General features: G+C 58.4%; 1 protein-coding gene across 1 annotated transcript in view; it reads right to left on the bottom strand.

The window, feature by feature from the left end:
* Window positions 1–23,536: 23,536 nt before the first annotated feature.
* The window catches only part of CACNA1I (calcium voltage-gated channel subunit alpha1 I), a 103,187-nt gene continuing 100,451 nt past the window's right edge, over window positions 23,537–26,272 (bottom strand). Inside the window, exons 35-36 of the mRNA XM_060167156.1 lie at window positions 25,539–25,735; window positions 23,537–24,178 (exon numbers count right to left, since the gene is read on the bottom strand). Coding sequence (XP_060023139.1) covers window positions 23,537–24,178; window positions 25,539–25,735 — 839 coding nt within the window. The remainder of the gene's footprint in view (window positions 24,179–25,538; window positions 25,736–26,272) is intronic.

Below are 26,272 nucleotides of genomic sequence, written 5' to 3' on the forward strand. Positions count from 1 at the left end.
CTTGCAGGCAGTGGGGAGCCAGGCAACATCTGTAGGGGGGAGTCAAGGGCTCATCAGCGCCTGATGGAGAGACACAGGGGAGCCGCTGGGAAGGAATGGGAACACTACTCCCCCCCCTCCCCCAGGGCAGACAGGCGCCGGGATGGAAGACTGTCACATCGTGAAGCCTTCTGGGGAGCAGATATGTCCTCAGAGGCTTCGGGCCCTCAGATCGGCGTGTCTGTTAACAGCTGCTGCGTGCCTGGACTGAAAAGTCTCCCCTCACACAGCTCCTTGAGGGCTGGCTGGCTACTCTGTAAGATACCGCCCGCGGCTGCACGGTGGGGAACGGAGGCTTCAAAGGAGGCAGAAAGGCCTGGCTGGCCGGCCCAGACTTCCAAGGGAGCTTTGGGGTGTCATGAGGGGTGTGAGGCCGTTCCTTCCCCGACCGGCCTGCGGAGGAGGCTGAAATGTCATCAGAGGCTCATTCCTCTGACATGATGTCTTTTCTTTCCAGGCACCAGCTTTAGAGGTGCCGTTCAACTTGGCCGCTCTCGTTAGCTGTGCAGTCATTGGCAAGACCCTTAAGCTCTTTGAGCCTCGGTTTCTGTAAGGAATTGACCCGTTTCCTTAAGAACGGTAAGACCTACATCCTCCAATGTTGGCAGCAAGGGGACACTTCCGGGGGGGATGGGGCAACTCTCCACGGTTCACTGATTCCTACTGCCGGCCACATGAACACACGACCCCGTTAATGCTCTGGTGAGAGGTGGACACTGCCCTTGAACCCACAGACTGGACTAGGGTGACGGCAGAAAAGCAAATGTGACTATGAAGGGACAGTGAATGGACACAACGCAGCCCAGTGTCTGGGTTCAGAGGCCCTGTTCTGCTTGAACAAGTTCCAGAGGAAAAGAGCCCTGGTGGCGATCCCGAGCCGGTTCCTACGGGCACCAAGTTCTGACGTCGTGACTCTCTCTCCAAATCTAGGTACAGTGACCTCACGTGGGTAGCTTGAAATCGGCCATAGTGGAATTATTTATGCCGTGGAAATTGGCCAGCACTACACAGCAGGACTTTTTTTCTTTCTCCCCAAAGAGCTGTTGGTTAAATATTTATTAGTACATCACTGGTTAGTCCCACGTGCCCACTCTCTGACCCAGAAATTCTACCTCTGGGTAAAAAGTAAGAGAAAAGAGTCCATCCATCCATCCAAAGACAAGGGCAGGAATGTTTTAGCTGCCACACCATTTATAATAAAGCCACATTCATGAATAAACAAAGAGTAGAAATGGGCCAATGTCCACTGGGAGGAGAATGGGTAAACTGAGTCACACCTGTACAATGGATACACCTTGGAGAGAAAGAGGGGCAAATGTTTGATACACGACACTCAACAGCATGGATGAACTCACAAACTTTATCTGTGTCTCACAGAAGTCAGACACAAAAGATTCCATTGTATGATTGCATTTATATGTTCAAGAACGGGCAAAACTGGTATAGAATGATAGAGGTCAGAATAGTGGTTACCTCAGTGCGGGGGCAGGGTTGGGATTGAGTGGGAAGGGGCAAGGGGGCTCTTCCATATTCTGATATAGGTGACAGTTACACAGGGGTACATATACGTAAAAGCAAATGGAACTATGGTTTAAGATTTGTGCACTTTGCACATTACATGCCTTGCAGGTAAAAAGTAAAGACTGTGTGTGTGTGTGTGTGTGTGTGTGTGTGTGTGTGTGTGTGTGTCCTCCTCATTCCTAGCTCCCGGGGCATCTCAGCCCCCATCTCCCAGGAGTTCAGACCTTCCTTAAAGTGCAGACTTAAGAAAGATCACCTCCTGAGTTCTGGTATCCTGGAACACGCCACCTAGGCTCACCTAGCTAGGATGTTCCAAACTCAGGCTCTAAACCTATTTCTTCCATCCAGGATCTGGGATGCCCTGGAGAAGGCAGACCTGGGGTGTACAGCGGAGGTCTGAACCCGCCTGGGGAGGGTGAGGCCGGAGGAGCTGGCTCAGAGGACTTGGGGCTGCAGAACTGTCTGAGTCAGTCCTGGGGACTCAGGAGAGAAGGAAGTCAAGCCTTGGGAGGAACTGGAGATGCAGCAGAGCCAGGTGAGGCCCAAAAGATGCTCAGCATCCCGCCGGGCCACTGCCTGCACGAGACCTCAGATGAGTCTCCCAAGCCCTCTGAGACTCCGTTTCTTCATCTGTAAAATGGGGATGAAGATTTCACAGACCTCGTACTTGGATCACAAGAAGTGATATGAGTGAAATACCAGGCAGAGTGTTAGGATGTATGGAAACACTATATGTGCTCAAGAAATACTAGCTGAATATGTTAAATCTAACAAAGCACCCCCCCCCAAATAGATGAATACTAAATCCTCCTGCTTAACCAAGCCCAAGGGTCCCAGGGACTGGGGGGGGGCCTGTTTGTGCAGGGATCTCCCTCCCTAAAGCCCTGAAGAATAAAACGTTCTCATGCTTATCCTGCTTTGCTGTTACTTTGATTAGAAATCATGAATTCACCAAATTCCTCCAGCTGATGCCCTGACCCTATTCCACAGCCAACGCCCAGCTCAGAGGTACAGCTCCCAAGCCCACCCTGCAGTGTCTGCTGGACCTGTAGGGAAATGTCTGCGGTCACCAAGTGGCCCGGGGGTGGGGTGGGGTGGGAGTGCCACGAGGAGGGAACAGCCAGGCCTTCTCCCCAGCCCCCTCCCTTGCTTCCTTTGGACCCCTTCTTCCTCAAGGGCACCAAGTGATCAAGTTCATGATGCCCCGAGCTCCTGCCTGGTGAAGACACCTTTAGAGGAAGCAGCAGATCTTTTCTGCAAAGCCTCCACCTCCCAGGCCACGTGCAGGCAGGGCATCGCTTTAGGGCTCAGGCCCCCAGACAGAGCAGGACACAGACCCTGCCCAGCAGGCCTGGGGGTGGGGGTCACCGATGCCAGCCCTAACCAGAGCCAGCAAAAAGGCTCAACCCGCTCATCACAGAGGGTGGGGTGGGGGGTACGGGTGCCTGCGGCCCCTGAAGCCCTCTAGGGAAGGCAAATGCCAGCTCTCGGTCCCAGCCTCCCAGGCCTGTGCTGCCAGCTCTGGGGTCCTAAATGGCCAAGTCCAGGGCCAGAGCTGGCCGAGATGCCTGCTCGCCCTGGTGTCTGCTGTGCATCTGGGCCCTGAGCCTCTCTGAAGGGTAGCGCAGACTGGGACCAGACCATCCAGTTACCCTCTTCTGACCGCTGGTGCGGCGCCCAAAGTGCTCCACCCGCTTGTCTGTGTCGTGAGGATCCTTTCAGTGCTCTTGACCTGTGACCTTCAGAGGAGCCAGTGGAATGCTAAGTGGCAGGGCCCAGCGCCGAACCAGGCGGTGGTTGTCACGCTCACGTATGTGTGGTCTGAGTGCTCGTGTTGGTGCAGTTTGTTCTGCTGCCCTTCCCTGGTCTGTGCTCCCTGGGCCCGGCTGCACCGCCATCGCGGCTCAGACCCTGCCTGGTGGGTCGGCGCAGGCTGGCCCGTCTCCCGCCCACCCTCAGCCCCTCCCCTGAGCCCCGTGCTGATGCCTCCTGCACCTGCTGGCCACCCCGTCCTGGACACCCCTGGGGGGGCCGACCCCCCCGACTGCATCCCCCAGAGCCAGCCTGGGCCCCAATCTGGACCAGGGTCGCCCCGCCTCTTGTTTGAGGGCAATCTTTTTAAGAATCATCACATTATTAGCAAGCAACCTGCTCCTTCCTGCCAGAAAGATGCTAAACACGTTTGTTGTTATTTTCCATCTTTAATAACTGCTTTTCAAACTGAGACAGAAATAAAATGGAAAAAGCAAAAGGGTTTAGGATCAGTAAGATGCCCTTGTCTGCTTCCCAGCCTTTGCCACGAACATTTCTACACCCGTGCGTGGTCACACCCCGCCCGCCCGCCCCTGCTTTTTCTTACACCATCTTGCACACGCCGTTCTTCATTTCACAGTATGCCCCTCGCAGTCCTTTTGTTATCAGGCTGTGTAGATCGACTGTAGATTCTCGCTAATGGCCCCTGGGATTCCATGGTATGAATGCTCCATGCTGTAGTGTTTCGAACCCATTTTGATGGAAATTTAGGTGGCTTCCATGCTGTACAAAATATCTTTGTGTACTTATGCCAGTAATTCCATGGAATAAATTCCCGGAAGTGGAATTGCTGGGTTGAAAGTCAAGGCCTCTGTGGATATTTCATACTGACTGCTCCCCGGGGGTCAAGCCGGCAGCCTGCCAGGTGTCCTGCGCTGGTCCTGCCCAGCCTGCCCACCAGCTCCGATGCAGGCCTCACAGCCAGGCCCACCCACATTTGACAGTCATTCATTCACTCATTCATCATTAGCTTCTCTGGCCGGCCCCGTGCTAGGTGCCGGGATGCTACAAGCCCTGGCCTTGGATTAAATCCTTCTCATCTATTAAGTCTCCTGGAACCCCTCCGTGCCCTCTTCCTGCCTGTGCACCTCAGGAGGGCAGAAACAGCTCTTCCTGCACACGAAGAATGGAGCCCACACACAGAGAGGGGCAGGAACTACAAGAGGCCAGGAGAGGTGCCCTCCCCCCTGCAGTAAGAACTGGGAGATCTCCCTGGATCCTGACAACAAACTCACTAACTCACTTTATTTACACTGGCTCCAAAGAGGTTTGCTCCTGGGAATTCCTTGGCGGTCCAGTGGTTAGAAACCTGCGCTTCCACTGCAGGGGGCCCGGGTTCGATCCCTGGTCAGGGAACTAAGATCCCGTAAGCCCCGTGGCGCAGCCCAAGAAACAACAACAACAACAATAACAGAGTTTGCTCCTTCCAACCCAACAAACCCTAGGGTGCTTCCCTCCTCTGTGGGCCCCTGGGGCGGAGACCCGGCTTCCGGTTCTGAGTCCCAGGCACCTAGCAAGCGCTGATGGTCACTTTCAAGGGCAACCACCATGACCCTGTGGGGGAGCGCGTGTCCCTTTGAAATCAGGACACTCAGGCCAAGAGGGTCTGTGTTTTGCCAAGAAGTGACAGGGTCATGGCTTCCACTCGGGTGTTCGCTCTGAGTCCGACTGTAACTGCTTCCCACAAGGACGTTACTGACTCGAATCCAGCAATCCCTCCGCTTGTAGCAAGTTTCCTCAGAGCTCCAGTCCGACCCCCTGACCTAGGTATGCACCCTGGATCCCCTGTGTCTGATCAGCTGAGAGGCTGGGAGTTGCAGGAGTACCAGCATTTCTGAGAAATGGAAGGAACGCAGATAACGAGGCAGACGCACTTGCACGAAAGCACCAGGCTGTAGAGCGCGGTGCCGCCCTGGGGCGGCCCCTAGGATCCCTGGGCTCCTGAGAGCCCCTGGGGCTGTGCCCCGAGTCCTTTGCGGGCCCCGGCGGAGGAGGAGGTGACAAGACCAGCCCCGCTCGGGAACACGCAGGGTTTACTGTCCCTCTGAGGCTTTTCGGTGTTGGGCCCCAGTGTGGCTAGGGCTTATATAAGTCAGAAAATTCAGAAGTTTTCTCCCCATGTGACATTTCACAACCTCGCTCCCGCCCATCCTCATGACAAGAGCAGGGACACTTCCAGGGAAGACAGAAGCATTCAGGCACATGTGACCCTTGTCCGCAGGGACCCCATCTGGTCCTTGTCATCCCCTCCTCGTGGGCTCTGAGCATCTGGGGTCTATTCGCCCAAGGACGTGAGAGGTTTCCAGAAGGATCCACATCCTGGCGCCACTCGGGTCCTCCCCAGGCCTTCCTGATGAGAACACGTGATGAAAACCAAATGATGTGACTCTGCGGTGTGTGAGCTGAGGGGACCGGGCTCTGGGAGCTGAGCAACCCCCTCCAATGGATAAGACGGTGCAGGCTGAGAGCAGCTGTAACCAAGTGGGATCTGGGAGAAAAGCCTGCTGGCCGAGGAGGTGGGCTTCAGACCTCTTTCACCGGAGCGGAGAGCCCAGCGCTGTTCCTTCTCTCCCTCAGGGCCAGCTGGTCTCCAAGGAGGGAGGTGACAGGGCAGGTCCCAGGAGCCGAGGGGCACGGGGCCCTGTGAGCCCTCCAGCCAGGCTTCTCCCACGGGGTCCCAGCCAGTGCTGGTGCCGGGCCTCAGGAAGTCCTGGGCAGCTGTCTCATGCTGGTTTGTGGGCTCCATCTTGGTGAAGTTAGTTTCTGTCTGCATCAGGGGCCCCAGGAGTGACAGAGTCAGGTAGCCTCGTGGGCTGGAATTTGGACAGAACTAGTGTTCCTGGAGAGATGGGACACTGGGGTCAGACAGATCCAAAACAGGCGATGCCATGACGTAGCATACTGAGAGGGGGTAGGGTTTTGCAGCTCCAGGAGGACTTCCTGGAAGAGGAAATACCATGGACACTTCTTATAAAACCAGTAGTCACTCTCCAGCAAAGGCCAGGGAGTTGGGGAGGGGAGAGCGTCCAGGCATCCAGGGACCAGCATAAGCGAAGATTTGGGGGGCGGGGGCAACATGAACCAGGTGGGGTGCTGTAGCCAGCGTGGAGTCTTGAGACAGGCTACGGAGAGAAGGCTGGACGGGTGGGCAGAGGGCAGCTGATGTCAGGGAGAGGGAGTCTTGTGCCAAAAACACTGAGGAGCCACCAGAGGTGAGCGACCGATGCAGCGGGATTCATTCATGCCTCACATAGATCCCGTGGGTCAGTGAGGAGGGCGAGTGAGGGGACCCCGTGGGGTCCAGGGCAGAGATGACAAGGGGACCTGGCACAGAGGTCTTGGCGGCAGCAGAAGGACCCCAGAGACATTTAGGAGGCAAAGTTCTCGGGGCTCGAAGCTCAGCTCCCTTCAGCTCAAGCCCTGAGCAGGGAGAGCTGGTGGCCTGGGCAGGTCCCAGACCGGAGGTGGGCTTCAGCCTGCAGGTGGTGGAGTGGCAACGAGGCAGTCCAGGGCGGGAGCTCGGGGGAGCCCGTTACACCCAGAGCCCAAGCGAGGGAGAGGCCATTAAACGTGTTCACTAATTTAAGATCACGTGGAAGCTTCTCGAGTGATCGCTGCAGGCTGCCCCGGAGGCCTTGCTTGTCAGCTCCAGGTGACAGCGATTCCATTCACATATGATAGTCTCAGGCCTAAGCGTCTGCTTTCACGTTCCAGAGACAGAAGATAAACGGCCCTTATCGTTTTGATGTATCTGGTGTCACCACCAAAGCTGCGCGCAGAGGGCCCTGAGCTGCTTTTGAACGTTGTTTAGGAGGCACCTCAAGACCTTTCTCCAGGAAGAAGACACATCTGAGCTGAGAAATGACTCCTAGTTTAACATAGTCCAGACCCACAGGACCCACGTAGGGGCGCTCACCCCTCCACTGAGAACCGCAGGGTGAGCCTGAGCCCAGGACAGCAGGAGCGATGGCATCGGTGCCCCAGCGGGCAGGAAGTCAGCAGGGGGGCAGCCAGCCTCTCACCGGATGACCGGGCGGGGTGTTGCAAGAGCAGGAGAGGAAAGGGTGGCGAGTGAGGGGGGCTGAGGGCCAGGCAGCCTGCCCGGCTCTCACTGAGGACCCTCGGGGTTGCTCCAGGCAGGGTGATGGCCGCCAGCCAACAGGGAGGACGCTGTGGTCCAGAGGAGAAGACACAGCCCCTCCACCAGCCCCCGCAGGGCGGCTGGGAGGGCCGGAGGCCTGCTCTGTGATGGGTGAGGAGATGGGGGATCTTAAAGCCACCTGAAACTGGGCAGGGTCTCTTTGGGCATGAGCCTGGTGTATTTGGAGACCTCTGTGAAGGTCAGGATGGAGCTGCAGTGCTACTTCCCAGTGCCAGACCCCTCCATCAGGACACAATCCAGCCCCTTCATTATAGACCTAGGTCCCAGTCTATTTTTCAAACTAATGAGAAATCTTGTTTGGATGCATTGGGTTTCTTTTTCCTTCATCTTTTATTAATTTCCCCCGAAGCCTTTCCTGAATACCAATCTGTATGGGGAAGGGACGTGGCTCAGTGTGCTGTCAGCTCTGCAGGTCCCCTCTGGGGAGGCCGAGCTCGCCCAGGACCCGGTGCTGACCTGAGGGTCTGCTCAGGAGGCAGAGCTCACACCCCCACTTCCTTCTTACTCCCCCTCTGCCAAGCACCGAGTTTCCTGGGTGAATAAAAATCCCACAAGCAAAGAGTTCCAAGTGCTGCCTTCTGACAGCAAGAAAGTTGCAAAGACAGCAGCAAGGCTGCTCCCGAGTGGAGGGCCGGAAGGGAGCGGGGGGCGGGGGGGGGCAGCAGGAGGGGCGGGAAGGGAGGGGGGGAGGGCGGGCACTGGCTGCTGGGGTGGGTGAGGCCCGCAGGCGGGAAGGAGTTTCCAGACCAGGTCCAGGATGGCCAGACTGTACAGGGAGGCAGAAGTCAAAGCAAGTTGCTGCCAGGGTGCGGGGACCGTGGGGACCAATCGTTTTGCATGAGGAGGACACCCTGCTCCACGGCCCGGTGGCCTCGTCGGGACCCAGGCAAACAGCCCATGCTGGTGCTCGGGAGCCCCACCAAGGGCCAGGCTGGACCCCTGTGCAAGTGGGTATCAGGCCCTGACTCCTTCTTCTAGGAGAGACCGGAGGTGGTGAAGCAACTGGTCTCATAACTCATGATGGTGCAAGAGGCGTGGCCTCGCACGTGGTGGAAGTCAGGGTTCGAACCCCATCTGCACTCAGCAGCTGAGGAACCCGGGTAGGCGAGGCCTCACGGCAGCCTTCTCATTTGCAGAAAGGGAGAACTAGTTCCTGCCCCCCCAGCAGGCGTGCTGGGGGCTGGGCGTGAGGGAGGGCTCCCCCTCCGCACCCCAGGCCTGCCGTCCCCTCCTGGGGTCCCCGAGGGCACCCCTGCCCCACACAGCGCAGCGTCCTGGGTGTCCCCCAGGGCCGGAACCGCCTTGGCACGTGGTCCCGCGTGGAAGGAGGGGCGGCAGCGTGGGGACCGGGTCAGGGAGCTGTGAGTGAGCTCCAGGGTGCAGACGCTCCCCCAGGCTCCGGGATGCGGCTGAGAGTCTCTGGAAACGCTCTGCTCCCGGGGACATGGCCACGTGCCAAGGTCCCCATAGGTCCAGCTCCCCTAGACAGAAAGCTGGGCTCTGACACGAGCCTGCCTGGTGCCTGAATCTCCACCCTGCCGGTGACCCGGGCCACCCAGGGGGGCTGCTCTTGCCTGCCTGGTCCCCCGCGGGCAGAGCAGAGGGCCCAGGCCACACCAAGCTTTCCCGTCAGAAAGCTGTCACTCTTTGGGCCCCCATCCCCTCCTGGCCCCAGGCAGCCCCAGAGCTGTGACCGTCCCCTGCTCAGGCGGGGGACGCAGGCCAGGTCTGACCCGCCTCGGGATGAGGTGCTCCAGGAGGAGGGCCGTCGCACAGCCAAGTGTGCGTCTGGAGAAGTGGCCCCCCCAGGGCCCCGGGCCCCTCCCACGCCCGCTGCGGTAGATGCCCCAGGACCCTCTCCCTGCCAGAGCCAGCTTCAGCCCAGACAGATGTCGCAGCCAAGATACCTTACCTGAAGTCGGCTCACTTTCAATCCATTACTCTCCCGAACGGCTCTGTATAAAGCTTCTCTTCCTCCACGTTTGGTTCGTGCCCTTCAGAGGTTTGCAACGGGACTCATTTCTTGGCCCCGGGACAGGCCATCCATCTGACCTCAGAAATCAGCCACCTGGGCATCCCCAGCAGCCCCCACTGCCCCCTCCAAGCCCCGAGTCCTCTGGGCGCCTCTCAGGGCAGCACCCACCCAGACCTCCAGCCCCTCCAGGAGAGGGACTGCTGCGCCCACGTGCCCAGCCCCGTCCTCCCTCCCGCCCCACCAGGTGAGGGCTCACAGCTGCTCCCGCAGGAGTCTGCCCGCAGCCTGGCGCTGCCTCTCCTGTCAGCAGGGCCTTCTCCCGGAACCGGGACGTCTTGAGCTTGTTGGGATCAATTGCCCGTGGCGTTCCACCTCGCCCCCCTGACAGGCACTGACAGCTTCAGTGGCGGGGAGGAGCGAGGACTTCTCAGGACTCTGAACCAACCCCTAAGGGACGTGGCCTTCAGGGTGGAGAATGAAGCGGGATCTGGAGGACGCGCAGTAAGAAGCATCCCAGAGCCAGTGACCTTGTATTTAGAAAAAGCCACAAGGCTGTAGGCCCTGGGGAGCCCTGGGAGGGGCAGCAGGACCCACAGAGTCCAGTGCCAGGCCCAGCACACAGTGGGTACCCAAGAAGGCCTGCTGAGGGGCAGAGGAGGTACGGCAACTCTGGTGAAGGGAAATGGGATGTGTGTGTGTGTGTGTGTGTGTGTGTGTGTCTGTCTGTCTGTCTGTCTGTCTGTGTGTGTAGGGTGTGTGCATGGTGTGTATGTATGAGTTATGTGTGTCAGTGATTTCTTGGTGGGGACAAGTCCCAGCCTTCTCTATCTTTGACTTGAACCCCCATTCAAAGACCCACTGGCCGGAATATACCCTGTAAGTTTATATAGTGAGCAGTTCAAAGAAAACTGATTGAGCATCTGCTCTGTTCTGAGCAGGCAAATGATGAAAATGCAGCGGTAGGGCTTCCCTGGTGGCGCAGTGGTTGAGAGTCCGCCTGCCGATGCAGGGGACGTGGGTTCGTGTCCTGGTCCGGGAAGATCCCACGTCCGTGGAGCGGCTGGGCCCGTGAGCCATGGCCGCTGAGCCTGCGCGTCCGGAGCCTGTGCTCCGCAATGGGAGAGGCCACAACAGTGAGAGGCCCGCGTACTGCAAAAAAAAAAAAAAAAAATTCAGCGGTAATAATGAAGACGCAGTCCTTGCTTCATGAGGTGTGTGTGCATTCTGGAAGGCTTCCTGGAGGAGGGCTGTTAACCCTGCAACAGACCAGAGAGACTTGGGATTATTAGACTAGTGGTTCTCAAACTGGAGTCTGAGCCCAGCAGCACCTGGGAATTTTAGAAATGTAGATTCTCAGGCCGAATCGGACACAGATGGTAAAAAGCCCTCCAGGTGATTCAGGTGAGAACCACTGGGCTGGGCCGTGGGAAGACCAGCACCGAGGGAACCAGATCCTGGGAACTCTCTCCTTTGGCCAAGAGTTTGGGGCCTGAAAGCGTTTTCCGGGCTCCTGTCCAGGTGCTGAATCATCCTGCAGGTCAACAAAGTGTGCACCTGGGGTACGGGCAAAGCAGAAGACATTTCTCAAAGAATTCGATATTTAGTATTTCTCCAAAGGGCATCAAAATCGTCATCCGGAAGTACCAGAATCTCGGACATTTTATCTGTTTTATCCCCCAAATTAGACAGTATTAGGATTGCTCTACAAAGTCAGTGTAACTTCAGGCTTTCCCACACATGGACCATCTCTTCGCCCCGTGCTCCTGCCCCCGGGGCCCTCCTTCCTTCAGGAATCACCTCCCTTTAGAAGCGGGTCTCGTGAAGGACCACTGTGCCCCTCTTGGCTTCCTCTGAAGATGTCTTCATCCTGTTCTTGAGAGATATGTTTACGTGTTACAGGTTCCAGGCGGACAATTAATTGACCCGTGTTTTAGTCTTTGATGATATTGGTTTCCAGGCTCCTGGCCTCTCTCACTGCCGTTAAGGAGTTTGCCTTCCCTCGAACTGCCACTCACAGGTGGCTCCTTTTCTCTTCTCTCGGCTTCTCGTAAGAGCTCCTTGCTATTCTGCATCACTGTGACGGGTCCAAGTGTGTTTTTTTTTTTAATCTCTTGCTTAGGATTTATCGTGTGCCCTGAACTGAAATTCATGTCTTTTATCAGTTCTGGAAACTCCTCAGCCATCGCCTCTTTGAGTAATGACTCCCTCTCCTGTTCTTTGTTCTCTCCCTCTGGCCCCCCAAGTAGCTGTGCATTTATTTCTCACCCCAGCCTTTTCGTCTTAGCCTCCATCTCATAGTTTCGGTCTTTCCCTCTGTCCTGCGTTACGCGTTCTGGTAATTGCTTCTGCTCCATCTTCTAGTTCACTGATTCCCTCCTGAACTGGGTCTACTTGCTCTTCCTCCCATCTGTGGAGTTTTGTGTTTCAGGTATTACGTTTTTCATTTCTAGAAGTTCTATGTGGCTCTTCTTCCTATCTCTCTGATCACTTTTTTAGCCTTTTCCCCCCCTTGTCTGTGTTCTCAGTTCTTCTTTCTTGAAACATTGTTAACTTATTTTTTTTTAAACATCTTTACTGGAGTGTAATTGCTTTGCAGCGTTGTGTTAGTTTCTGCTGTATAACAGAGTGAATCAGCTCTATACTTGTCTTTATTCTAGTTCTGATCATTCGAAACTAGAGGGAATCTTTTCATCTAGCTTTGCAGGCATGGTTTCTGCTGGCTCTGACTCATGGATTGTTTTCTCATGTGTTTTGCAATCTGACACTGTGGCCTGATGATATTCTGCAGGCACCCAGGAGGACTCGGAAGACGTGGGTGTGCTCTGGCCACGTGCACCGGCTCTAGCCACCCAACACCACCGTAGGTTAATTTCTTGGCTTGAGGTTTTCTGGACCACTGATCTCACAAATTAGAACCCCAAATGCTAGGGAAGTTCAGGCTAAATTGACACGTTCTCAGGAAGGAATCTTTTTATCCTCATTCATTGCAGAGCCCGGGACAAATGAATGTCCTTGTTATCTTTCTTTGCCAGAAGGTTGGTTTTTAGAGCCCACCCTTATGCTGAGGGTACCATCTTCGAGTGTCCCAGCTTGAGACGAGGATCTCACTTCCCACTCCCAAGCTCTCATGAGCTCTAGGTAAGATAGTGTCTGCATTGCAGTTAAAACCCAAAGTTCCAGGCTCCTGTTAGCAAACGCCTCAGGGCATCCAAAGGTCAGCATTTGCTTCTTGTTCTGGTGTCAGCTCCAGCATCACTGCTGGCTCTCAGGAATTTCCCTTACCTTCTTGCAAACTTAGCTGTGCATTGTATAAAGAAGTTTGTGGTAACTGAACCTGCATTTTTAGGTGTTATTATACCACGAGTGTCCCCGCAATGCCCAGGGGAATCTGACTATAACAGAACAGATACTGTTCACCAAACCATTTCTTCTTCCTTTGGGGCTCACACCTAGACCACATCCCCAGCCCCCCTTGCAGCTAAGCATGGTGACACGTCCAGTGGGACCATTTCCAGGTCAGGCTCATGAAAACCTCCCACACGATGCACAGCGGCAGATGGCAGAGCCACAGGATGGATGTGCCTGCGTCCCGAATCACTGCCTGAAGGAGAACCGCCTACCATTCGATGTTAGATGAACAGGAAAAAAGCCCCCGGGACTTAGGGGTTTATCTGTGACAGCAGCTAGCGCTCCTTAACTAGTCCACTGGTCCACCATTTGCCAGAATTAAAGTCTCATTTAGAATTGTCCCACAGCTTAGTGTCACCCACATAATCCTTTCACGCCTTAGGGGCTTCAAGGGTATTTATCTGGCCTGGCTCTCAGGAGGAAGGACAATGGGTCACAGAGCCTGAGGGGCTCACTGGAGCTGCAGATGGGATGATGGTTTGAGAAAGATCCCCCTTCCCTTCCCTTCCCTGCCTTGTCACCGCTCTGTGCCACGCCCTGCGCCAGCCACTGAGTCCCAGGCGTGGCCCTGCCCTTGAGGAGCTCCTGTGTATTGGGGACACGGATGCAGATACAGGCAAGCCTGGGACAAGAAGATGATGGTCGTAGCGGACTGAGGGGCTGTGATGACTCAGGCAGTGGCCCATTCAGACTGAGATTCCAGGGCCTGGCTCGGCAGCGCCTGTCACAGGGACCCCGTGGTCCAGGTTGCTGGAGACAGAGAATCAGGCGGGCCTCTCCCTGATCCAAGCAGGCAAGATTCCAGAGGGCAGCACAGCCCACCTGGCAGGGAGGGGCCTGGGCGTGCCCTGGAGGTGGACACGTGGCCCAGAGCCAGCAGGACTTCGAGGCCACCCTGGGCAGGAAAACCTTGTTTCCACAGCCCTAACGACACCTTGACTGGTCAGCTGGTGACATTGTCGGGATAGCGCCTACAGTGAGACATCAGGCCAGGGGATGGGGCTACTGGACCCCATCTGGACCCCAGTAGCCCATGGACCCCCATGGGCTACTGGACAGCTCACAGCCTGGAGGGACAAGGAAGGGTCCCCCGCTGGGAACCAACACACACACACCCCTCCTCTCCCCCTCCCAGCTGCTGGTAACAGCAGTGTCCATAGCCCCCCAGCCAATAAGAACACAAGTCGATTTTATGTGTCAAGCTGGCTGGGCCATGGTGCCCAGACGCTTGGTCAAACACCGTGTAGGTGTTGCTCCGAAGGTACTTTGTGGGTGTGATGACATTTACAACCAGCTGACTTCGAGTAAAGGAGTTGGCCCTCCATGATGTGGGCGGCCTCATGCAATCCATTAAAGGCCTTAAGAGCAAACCCTGAGGCTTTCCAGAGAAAAAGGGATTCTGCCTCAGGACCAGGACACGGACATCCGGCCTGAGTTTCACCTGCCCTTGGGATTTGCCACCTCCCACAGTCATGCAAGCTGATTTCTTCAAATCAGTCTCTCAATTCCCTTCTCTTTCTCTCTCTCCCCTGCCTCTCAGCCTTCTCAACCAAACCACAGTCTCGAGAGCTTCCTGTGCACCAGACACGGAGGGGCAGCCCTTGTCTTTCAGTTCCTGGTGGGTCTCGCAGGGGATTCAGACTCATATACGATGCGAACCCTGACGTGTCCCAGAGGATGGGATCCCAGCCAGAGGTTCGGGGAAGATGGCCCAGTCTGGGAAAAGCCTTGAGGGACAGGCTGAGAATTCTGCACTTTGCTCTGGAATGTCGTGCCGGCCTCCCCACCTCCATCCTGGGCCTGACTCCCACCCACCCAAAATAAAATGTCTGAGCGCACCCCACACCTGGAGGGATTGCCGGAACGGGAGGGGGTGACGGCAGGGACGGCCCGGCCCGGCCTCGCTCCCAGAAGAGTTTAGCGGACAGAGAAGCCACGCATCCTCGCCCCGGGGCTGCAAACTTGCCTCAGGAGATCCATGGTCACTGGGCTGCCCCTGCTCAGCGTTCACTGCGGCCACAGGGAGGCCAGGCTCCTGGGAAACAAAATGCCACTTAAAAACCCGTCATCCATACTCCCCTCCCATCCCAAGCTCCACAGGTCATAAATTCCAGAGGGAAGAGGAGGCCGGCACTGGGGGCTGCGGTCACGGCCCAGCTGCATCTGTTGCTGCAGGTGAAGGCCCTGTGGGAAAGGGGTGCAAAGGGTCGCCATCAGCCCAGGGCATCCCTGTCAACCCCCCACATATCCTGCAGCCTGGGCCAGCCCTCCGACCTTGATGGGCACTATTTTGGTCACTGCCCTGCATTCCAGAGAAAAACGCTCCTCCTCTGCTCCTTCCTTCTCTGCTTACCCCACCTTGGAGTAGAGCCTCTGGGTTTTTAGGGTTAAAGAGCAGTGGGAAAGCTGTGAACACAGGTGAACCCAGTAACTAGCTGTTAAGAATACTCAGGAGGGAATTCCCTGGTGGTGCAGTGGTTAAGAATCTGCCTGCCAATGCAGGGGACAAGGGTTCGTGCCCCGGTCCGGGAAGATCCCACATGCCGCGGAGCGGCTGGGCCCGTGAGCCATGGCCTCTGAGCCTGCACGTCCAGAGCCTGTGCTCCGCAACGGGAGAGGCCACAAAAGTGAGAGGCCCGCGTACCGCAAAAAAAAAAAAAAAAAAAAAAAAATGGTTACAATGAAAAAAGAAATGGTTAAAATGGTAAATTTTATGTTATGTATATTTTACCATACACACAAAAAATACATAGCTAATTTTTTAAAAAAAGTGAAGAGCTGATAGTTGTTAGAGGGTGGAGACCACCTGGAGTTGCAGGAAGGTTTCTGTAGGCAGTGACTCCCGAGTAGGGGCTTGAAGGCTGGGGAACAATGACCAAGTGAAGGGCAGGGAGGCGGTGCGGTCATCATAGTGGTCGGAGGGCGAGGACCAGAGCGCCAGCAGTCCTCCGGGCAGCGAGCCATGGAACAGGGTGGGGCAGGCAGAGGTGGGCTCAGAGGGCTCATAGTGAGAACAGATTGCAAGGTCGAGACTGGCAGAGAGGCTGCAAGCAGGCTTCCAGGAGGAGCGGGGCAGGGTGGCAGGCCACTGGGCAGGGTGTGGGCCCAGCTCCACCGCTCTGGACCTGGGCAAGTCACCTCATCTCTCTGATAGGCTCGGCAGATTTAACAATTAAGAATCTGAACTTAAAGAAAAGAATCTGAACTTCAGACAAACCACAGATAACTTTAGTGTAAGTATGTCCCCAATATTGTATGGGACATACTTGCACTAAAAAATTATTCGTGGTTTATGTGATATTCAAATTTAACCGTGCATCCTGGATTTTATCTGGCAGTCTGACTCTCTGAGGGGTGGCCAATGCATTTGCATGGCTGTCTACCTCTTGTCCTTCAGGCCCTGGCTCAAAGGACTCCTCCCCAGAGAGGCCTCCCCTGACCACCCCTCCCGTCAGTCACTCTGTCACATCACCTGGCCATAGCCTTCTTGGCCCTCGCAGGCTCTAAAACAACCCCACTCATGTGTCTGTTTGCTGTCTATTTTCTGTCTCCCCCTCTGAGATGCAGACCCATCCATGCTGTATCCCCAGCACCTATCACAGGCCTAGCGCATAATAGGTGCTCAACAAACATCTATTGAAAGGTGAAAGTGAGGAGCCATAGGGAGGGGAGTGAGAAGATGTGGGTGATGTTGGGGCACTATGCACCTGCTGATTTTTCATACTGCACCCCTCCCGCTGGTGACTTGTCCCCTCTCCTGTGAGGCTCAGGGCTGCCCAGGGGACAGAGCTGCCCGAGCCCAGCCCGCAGGTGGGGCTTGGAGGTCTGCACCGGCCCAGCCCAGCCCAGCCCGGGCTGGCCGCCCCTCCCCACAGGACCAGACTCCTATCCACAGACTCCTAGGGCAGCCCCGTTACCATGGCAATGGCAATCCGAGGTCACAGCACTGGAAACCAGAGGATGCTTCCCTCCTGGAACACCACCTCCAAGTCAGAAGCTAATTCTCACTACAGTCATAATAGTGGTTTTGCATAATCGTCCATGTATTAGTACCTAACACGCCAGTGTTTATCTGGTTAAAATTCATGAATTCAGGTCTAAATAAAAAGTGCTGATGGCCGAAGTTTTTCATTCTCTTAAAATGTTCTGGGTTTTTTTTCTTTTTTTTAAGTCAGCCTCTCTCCTTGACAGCAGCTTGCTTTTAATCCCATTATGAGCGGGTAAGGGACAGGAAAACACAGCACGGTTCTGCTCCCCAGGGCCCCTCACCCGCACCCCAGCCTCAACGGCAGAGCTGGACGCTAGCTCCCCGGCCAGCGAAGGGGCGGTGCGGGTCACTGTCACCGCTGGCTCCGTCCCCCTGTGTGACCTGGCGCATGCCATGCCGCCTCTCTGGGCCTCAGTTTCCTCAGGTAGAGAAATGAGGGAAGGGCTTAGTTAGTCTTGAAAATCCCTTCTGCTTCCAAAACATAGACATATAGCTGACATGTGCTGAGGCTCAACCAGGAGCAGGCTCTGGGCTGGGAGAAGGGACCATGGTTGCAGTCCTCCGACTGATGCAGTGTGATGGGGGCTCAGGAAACAGACAAGGACATTGGGGAAAAGCGTTGGTGTGGAGGAGTGGAAGCTGGGGGGCGAAGACATGGGGCAGCCAGGAAGCCTTCCTGGAGGAAGTGACGTTTGAGCTGAGACCTGAAGTGATAAGTAAGAGTTAGCCAAGGGATGGAGAGAAAGGGAACAGGGGAGTCAAGAGGGTGGGCCTCGTCCTATAGGACACTGGGGAAGAGGCGTGGGGTTGGCAGCACACGGGTGGTCTGCAGAGTGAGAGAGACTGACGAGGCCTGGAAAGGGTGACGAGGAGGGGCCTGGCCCCAAGGCTCCTGTGAGAACCAGGAGGCAGGGACAGCCTGGGGGCTGGGAGGGAGGAGAGAGTTCCAGAAGGAGGGATGGTCCTAGTGACAGCTGCCTCCACAGGGCTCAGCAGGGTGAGCTGCGGGCTGAGGGACGTGGCCCTGGGGGTCAGCAGGGAGGGTTGGGAGGGGATGAAGGTGTTTTGTTGAGGAGAAGATTGGGCCCGGGAGCAGGAGGGAAGCAAGGGTGAGGTGGGCCCAATTCAGGCCAGGGTCCATGGTAAGGGAGGAGCCCAGGCTGACACCCAGCCTTCCAGGGAGGGATAGGTGTTTGGGGACAGCGATCTAGAGATTTTGGACACGTGGAGCCCAGTAGATCTGCCTCAAGGGGCTGTAGCAGGGGGCCTCCCCAGGGAGCCAGGGCTTGCTGCACCCTTCGGCCGTGAGATTCTAGGCTGGGCAGCTAGACCAGGGCTCACAGGTGATGAATGAGGCTCAGGCTGGGGCCTGGACCTGCACTTGGCCTGCTCTGTGGACAGCCTGCTTGCCTCAGTTTCCTCAGCTGAAAATGAGGGTAACGCCCCTCTCTGGACGGAGACAGGCCATCCAGGAGCAGGGGCAGGCCCGTGGCCGGCACACGTGCACACAGTGCGTGCACAGCAGCCCTCACCAGGTGTCGCCTCTCTCCCTGCCCCCACCGCTCTGTCTACCGTGAGGCTGATGCCCAGGTAGAAATGCCCCTCTAGACACCCGGAGCAGGGAAGACATGGCACTCCGAGCATCACGGCCGGCAGCTGGGAGCGTCCATGTGGGCGCGGTGCAGAGGGGCCTAGACAGCTGCGGTGATTTCTCTGTTACCTCCCAGGGCTGCAGGGCCCACCAGAAAGGGATCACAGAGCAGAAACGGGGAAAGCAGGGGCGAGCGGACAGGATCACGCAGGGCCAGGGTTACAGGCCTGTCTGTGCGGTGACCTCAGCTCACCTTGTTCTCCAGAGTGGGTGGGGCCTCAGAGAGGGAGTTGCAGTGTTGGAGGTCACACGCGACATCCCTGTGTCCCTCCCTTGGCCATGCCGAGACCCTGGTCAGCCCCTGAGGAAAGACAGCGCACACTGGGGGGATGGGAGGCCCAGCAAAGGCTGGTGGGGACCAGGCAGGCCCTCTAGCCACCAACTTGGCTCTTCTGCTCCCACAGCTTGTTGACGTCCAGGTGACCAGCCTCTGGACCTCTCTGGGCCCCTGGCCTCATCTGAAGGGCGGCGGTGAGAGCACTCTTCCCAGGGACGAAGCTGCAGGGAGCTTAGCCCGAGGCGAGGTTTGGCTGCCTGCCCAGCCCTCATCCCCTCCTTCCAACAAGCACACAGCGGTGCTCCTTGACAGCTCCTCCCTACCCTGCTCTCAGGCCGTGAGGCAGGTAGGTCGCCCCCATCCCTGAATCCCAGAGTTCAGACCTGGTCAATCAGAGCCTGGCACGTACCCCGGTCAACCTATGAGATTCCGTGAACTTTGCCAGACTGTCAGGGAGAGGAGCTGTCTTTCATCTGGGGATAGGCAGACAGGCCCAACACCAAGGCTGCTGGTGGCCACTAGGGGAGGAGGGGAGCAGACCGAGAGGTGGAGAGGCTCCTTCCTAGCGACATAGCTGGAGCTCTTGATCCGACTGCACCTGAAGGCAACGCCACCTCTGGACTTTTTAGCTACTTGAGTCTCTAAGTTAGTTCCTTCTTGTTTCTCACTTTCCACCCTCCCTTCCTTTCCTCTCTTCTGGCTCTTTCTTTTTTTTATTCTCAGTTTCATTTGAGTCGGGTTTTTGTCCTTTGCAGCCAAAACAGTCCTGAAAATACCCATCGTATGATTTCAGGCAACAGTGCCAGGTGAGTAGACTATTACTCTCTGTGACCCTCTCACCCAGGTCCAGCATCTTAGCTACAGAACCAGAGTGCGAGAGCCAGGCCCTGCTTCTTCCCCAGCCCAGCAAGTCCCCAACCCTTACCCCGGCCATGAGAGGACACTTTCATGGGTGTCTCTAAGTCCCAGACACCCCAGGCCCCACAGCCTGGGCATGATGAACACATCATCACCCCACCCACTGGGAAGCCCCCCAACTCTACACCCACCCCACTGGGGAAAGAACAGCACAGACACACGGAGAAATTCTGAAATAAGCTTCTGGGTTTTATTCAAAACAGCACTGGTGGCGGCTGCCGCTTGGTTTCTCTATCCCGGGCCATCTGGGCCAGCAGGTACCAGCGCCATCAGCAACTAGGAGGGAAGTTTATTCACACCATAGAAACTGTACAGCGACTGGGAGTGCGATAGTCACAGCAGCAGGGCTGGGTCGAGGGCTTCCAGGAGGAGGTGGCCTCTGTCTCCTCCCTAAACCCCAGCACGGCCCGGGCTCTGCCAGGAACACTGATTATTGCGCAGAGACAAAAAGAGTATGTGTACCTGGGCTAAACAGCGGCTTCTAAGAACCCAAGCCCTTACACAGCGCAGCAAAGGGGGCCAGAGGTGGCCCTGGAAACAGAAAGCTCCAGTGGGAAGATTTGGGGGGAAGACAGGCAGACAGACTGGTACTGTGCACACTTTGTCCACTTTTAGGGGGCTGCCTGGTGCAGGAGGAGGCCCGGCAGGGGACAGGAAAAGGGTTTGGCTGGGTAGACTATGCCCCATCTGGTCTTGGGTCCCTTTGTACAGGTGTTGAGGGGCCCACCAGCCACCACTCTGCAGAAGCCTGCAAACAGACAGCTTGGGGTGTCCAGCACCAGGGTCCTCACTCTCCGCAGGGCCAGGCCATGTGGGTTAGGGTAGGTTTGTGCTTTTGTGATGGACAGGCCACAGGATCAGGGAGGGCCGAGGGGCTATTCACCCAACCCTTAGCCATTTGGGTTTTTCCTGGCCAATCACAGCTTCCCTGGTCCCCCATCGCCTGTAGCTCCCAGGAAAAAGGCCAAGTGCCTGGGGTCAGCATTTGGGACCCTCCAGGAGCCAGCCCCATCTCCCACAACTCCCTCAGGCAAAACTTCTATGCTTCGTGTTCAGCTATGCCCACCTCCAGACACACCCTGCTCTGTCCAACCCTCACACCATCGCTCAGGCGATGCCTGGGTCACTCTTCCCACGTGTCTGCTGGTTCTGGGGTCACTCAGTTCAGGGTAAAAGGATGGCTCTGTGTCAGACTCGCCCGGGACGTGTTCCCTGCCCAGCCACTTATAACCCGGTGACACCAAGAAAGTCACCAAGAAAGTCACTTCCCTGGTCTGTGCATGGAGCAGCAGTGCACACGGCTCAGGGCCACCGTGCAGAGTAAACAGGATGACACCTGAGCCCAGAAGACGGAAGCCGCTGACCAGTGTCACATGCCATCCCCTTGGACGCCAACCCACCCTCCACAAGGTCCTCTCAGGTCCCACTGGCCACCTTCCGGCCCCCAGCACACACGTCCCTCCAGGAACACGCTGCCGTGCGCAGCCACTGTGCGCGTGGCCTCCCCTCCGCCTCGATGGCTGGCGCCAGCATGGCGCTGGGAGGGAGGGCGAGGCAGAGCCGGGCAGGCTGCCCGAGCCCTCCTCTTCCCCAGACGAGCGAGCGCCCCACCCCGTGATGAAGCCGTGGGCGTGGCAAAGGCAGCCAGCGCAAGGCTCTCTGGGGCAGGCAGAGGCAGGCGGCTTGGGACTCGGGCCCGGCCTCCCTCACCAGCCAACAGGCCACTGGGGGCGGGAGGGGACGCGACCCCAGGCCCAGCCAGCCTCCCACCCGGGAGGCTCCCGTCCTGGGAGGGAGCACAGCGTCTGGGCATCGCCTTGTGTGTCCTCATAGCGCCCCTCGACGAGGACTGCCCACCACGCCCTTCTGGGCGAGGAGGGGGAGCTCCAGAAGCTCAGGGGCAAAGGCAGGTCTCACCGCGGCCCCTGCAAGAGGCCGCGGCCAGCCTATGGCTTCTGCTCCACCTGCTCTGAAACTCAGGGTCACTGTTGCACGTTCCAGGCTCAGGTGCCCGAGGCCCCGGGGGATACTGGGGTGGCCCCCTCACCTCCCTGGGCCTTGGTTTCCTCAGGTGTAAAGTGGGCCTGGCAACCCTTCCCCCCAGCAGCTCTGGGGGAACGGCTTTGCAGGCCACACTGCCCTCTCCCTGTGCACGATGCCCAGGCCCCAGGGGGCCCTACGCTGCCCAGAAGACACCCAGAGCCCGTCAGGCAGACCCTCCCCACAGCTTGCAGCCCAGCCCAAAGCCAGACTCTTTAAGGTCAGGGTTTGGGAACAAGGTCAAGGGCTCCTCAGCGGGGCCCAGCTGAAGCCACTGAGACGATCTCACACAGGCAAAGGGCCTGGTTATTCCTGAAGCACAGTGGGTCCCAACTTGCAGCCTTTCCCACCTCACGACCCCTGCGTGTCCGCAGACCATTCCACCACCACTTCCCAACCTTCTTCAGACTGACTTCAAGTCCGTTCACTGCTCAGAAACTAGCCTTGACCTCAGCAATATGTCTGTGAAATCATGGGGTCAGTATACTGTTTTTTTCCTAATAAATACTAAAATAAATGCATAACTAGTCAAATAAAAAAATACCCGTCCGTGACCCATTTGGGAAGCACTGCAGCTTTGGGGAAGTGGGGGTGATGGGTATGAGACAGAGACCCAGAGACAAGCAGCGGGAGGGGGGAGGATGTGGTCTCCAGGTGTCAGGCTGGGCGTCACCCCTGCTTAGAATCCTGTCAGATCTGCTTCACCCTGAACTCCATGGAGGGTGGGGAGAGGGGCAGCAGAGCAGCTCAGGGGACAGGGGGTTGTGAGGGGAGGGGGCGGTACAACCTCCTGGAATGGCCGTGGCTCAGGGACCACCTGGGAGCTAAAAGGCAATAAGTAACCAGCCACTGACTGCCCGAGCCCAGGAGCCCCAGGGGCAGCCCGACCAGCACAGACCAGGCGGGTTCCCTTGACCTTCAAGCAAATCATCTGCTTAATGCCTCCACCTTTCCTCTCCCTCCTGCAGCCTCGCTGCCCTCAGCCTCCTTGGGGCAAAGCCACCCGGGCCAAGGACCTCACCTGAGGCAGAGGCCCCTGCCCAGCCTTGGAGACGCCCTTCCCCCCACCCCTGCCCTAAAAAAATACGACTACTCACCCCTGGTTTTTCTAAAGAAAGACACCTAACTGGTTGACTAAGAGAGTTTGTGTGCCCTGGGGCATCTACAAGAGACTGTCACAACAACTAGACGCTCGGGAACAAGACAGACACCCCAACACGTGGACGGGCGGGATCTTAGCAGCGTTTCTTCTTTAAAGGAAAAAAATGCACCCTGAATCCCACCTCTTCTTCTGGGCCTGTCTCCCTGGCCACGGGGCCCTCGGAGGCCTGAGAGCCCTCTCCAAGCTACTCTCAGCCCAGGGGAGACGCCAGAAATCACGGCTGCCGACGCCCCGGCAGGACCTTCTGCCCTGGAGCGGGTCTGGCCTGGGTCCCAAACGTCAGGTGAAAGCCCCGTCTGGGCCCGGACCCGCACTCCCCACCTTCAGCACTTTCTGGAAGTCATAAGCTCTCAGTAGAAAAAATAAATAAATATATATGTCTGTCTCTATGTATATGCATATGTATACACGTATATGCACGGGCAGGACCACGCTGAGCCCATCTGAGCCTCGGCAGCCCGGACCCTGCTCCTCCCCCAGCCCCGGCGGCTCGGCGCGGCGGCCAGGTCGCGGACGAAGTATTGCTGTCTGCCCCTGGCTCCTGAGGTAAAGAAGGTGAGACGGGGCGGGCGGGCGGCGGCCCTCATCTCCTCCCCTGGCTCGCGGCGTCCCCGGGCTGTGGCTCCCCCGGCGGCGGCTGCGGCTCGGGCGCCCAGGGGCCCCGGGCGGCGGCCGGATCGGCCTGGCACGGCGGGTCCTTGCGGCGATCGGCGGCCCAGGAGGGGCTGCGGGCCAGGCCTTGGGGCCGGGCGGCGGCGCGGGGATGGCCGGGGCCGGCGGCCAGGCTGCTGGTACTGCTGAACCTGCGCGCGGGCGGGAGGCCGGGCGGCGGGGGCGGCGGCCCGAAGAGGGAGGTGAGCGAAAGGCTGCTGAGCGTCTCCGAGTGCTCGCTGCCCGCGCCCCCGCCGGCCCGGCCGCCCGCGCCCTCCTCGTCCGACGGGTCCATGGAGTCGTGCTGGGTGCAGCCCGGGCTGGTGGAGCCCCCGCTGCTGTGGCTGCGCTGATGCGCCCGCAGCCCGCTCAGGCTGAACTGGCCCCGGCCCCGCAGGCTCGGGCGACGGCGGGCGGCGGGCGACGGGCCGGCGCGGAGCCCCGGGGCGGGCGCGGGCGGCCCCAGGGCGCGTCGCGGGCTGTCGCTCAGGGTCAGGCTGTCCTCCAGCGTGGTCTGCAGGCTGCCCGCCGAGCTGCTGCGGCTGCCCTCCAGCGACGTGTTGCTCCCCGTGGCCTGCGGGGAGGTCACAGGGGATGGGGGGCCGCCCGGTGTCCCGCAGCCCGCCCCTCCCGGTGACACGCGGGCACGCCCAGTTCTCCTTCCAAGCCCTCAGGAACTCCCTCGGATCACACGCGGCATCCCAGGCTTCCCCTTCGCCCAACCACCACCTGTCTGAGCTCCTGGGTGGCCCGGCCCCCTGCCCCACCCCACTCCCCGACCCTCGGGGGACAGTCGGCGTCATCCTTCTCAGACCCCATTAGACCCTGGCCCCCCCGCGGGTGGCGTAGGCTCCGGGCTCACAGGGGGTAAAAGCCCTTGGGCCCCACCACACCCCTCTGGGACCTCACTTCCCACCACCCTCCCCCTTGCTCACCGGGATCCTCCCGGCCCCACCCCACTGCCCTACCCCCACCCGCACCTCTGCTCTGGCTGCCGCCTGCAAAGTTCTTCCCGGCTGATACCCACCCGCTTTACCCCTCACAGCCTTCCCAGCCCCTCTGCGCCCCGGCTCCCTGCACAGCCCCCTTCCCTGTGCAGCGTTCTCCCTGGCCCGTATCACTATCAAACAGACTGTACTTTCCATGCATTTCTTTTGGTGTATCTTCTCTCCTCTCACATCCCTGCAACGCACTAAACACTAAACTGTAAACCCCAGGAGGCAGGGACTCTGTCATCGTGCCGCCCGCTGTAGCCTGCAAGCCTAGCACACAGCCAGGCGCGCAGCTGGGGTCAGCAGTCACCGAGTGAGCAAACGACTACCTGCCCGGGCCCTGGGCCCCGCCCTCCCTCCGCCCTCCCTCCACCGCAGGGTGCCTCTCCCGGGGACCTGGTCCCTTCCCCCAGCACCCGCCCACAGAAGAGGGATGTCACGTCCGCAGACCCTTCTGCTCTGTGCTCTGGGCCCTGTGAGTGCCCAGGTGGTGGCCCTGACCAATCCAATACAGGTGGCCCTGCAGACCAAGACCTGCCATCGCCCAGACCTGCCCCCCATCTCCATTCCTAGTAATCACACCCCAACCCCCTCAGAGCTCCACCACACCCTGCAAAGCCTCCCAACGCCCCCTCCTCCCCATCCCCTCAAGCTACACCCCATGACCATCCTTCAGGGCCCCGCCCCCCCCACCGCGTCCGGGCCTGCCCCACCCTCTTCTGTCCCCAGATGCCCTGGGACCCGGCTCTGCCCATTTTATCAGCCTCTAGGGCCACCTCCTCCCTCAAGTCTCAGCACTACCCCCTCACTTTCCCAAGTGCCCCCCAGCACTGCCGTGCCCTGTGCCTTCGGCTGGGCCCACCTCCTCCTCCTCCACCTTGGACTTAAGGGCCCCTCAGATGTCCCCTGACAGGAGAGCTCTCAGAGCTGGGAGTGCCATACCTGCTGGCGGAGGGTGCAGTTGACGCTTGGCAACCGCAGGGACGCCCAGGAGCCCTGCAGGGCAATCTTGGGGAGGGTCCCGGCACCAGCGGCCTTCTCCTGTCCTTTCTGGCTGGCGGCCACAGCAGGGTGGAAGAACTCAGCCGGCATGGGCAGGAGTGGGTTGGAGGCATCCGGGGAGAAGGGGCTCGGGGGCGCTGCTGGGGAGGGAGAAGAGGGAGCTGGGGAGCAGGCTCAGGCCCCTGAGGGGGGTTGGCAGGAAAGGGCCACCTAACAAACTGGCTGTGAGACCGCAGGCTCCCTCTCTGAGCCTCGGTGTCCCCTTTGTGAAAGCAAGAGAGGAACACTGAGCCTGCCCGTGTGAGTCCTGGGAGGATGGGCACTTGGCAAAGGCACAGTTTCTGGAGCCAGGCAGACCCAGGCTCAAGGCCCCCTGGGTTCCTTCCTCTGTGAAATGGGGACCAGCTGCCCACCTCGAGGAGTGGAGAGAAGGCTATAAGAGCAAGAGGCAGCTGTGGAGCTCCCAGCCCCGTGCAGAGCACTGCTCACTGTGACAGTCACCCCCCCAGGTCCTGACACCCAGGAGGTCTGGCCAGGCCTGGGGGCCCCCCTAGGACAGCAGGCAGGATGGCAGAGCAGATAGAGTGCGGGGGATGGAGAGGGGCAAGGAGAGGGCGAGGGGGAAATGAGAGCTGGGGCCGGTCTTCGGGGGCAACCTCTGTCCACGGTCCCCT

This window comes from Lagenorhynchus albirostris, chromosome 11 (genome assembly GCF_949774975.1).
Source record: "Lagenorhynchus albirostris chromosome 11, mLagAlb1.1, whole genome shotgun sequence".
In the NCBI taxonomy this organism is placed as follows: Eukaryota; Metazoa; Chordata; class Mammalia; order Artiodactyla; family Delphinidae; genus Lagenorhynchus; species Lagenorhynchus albirostris.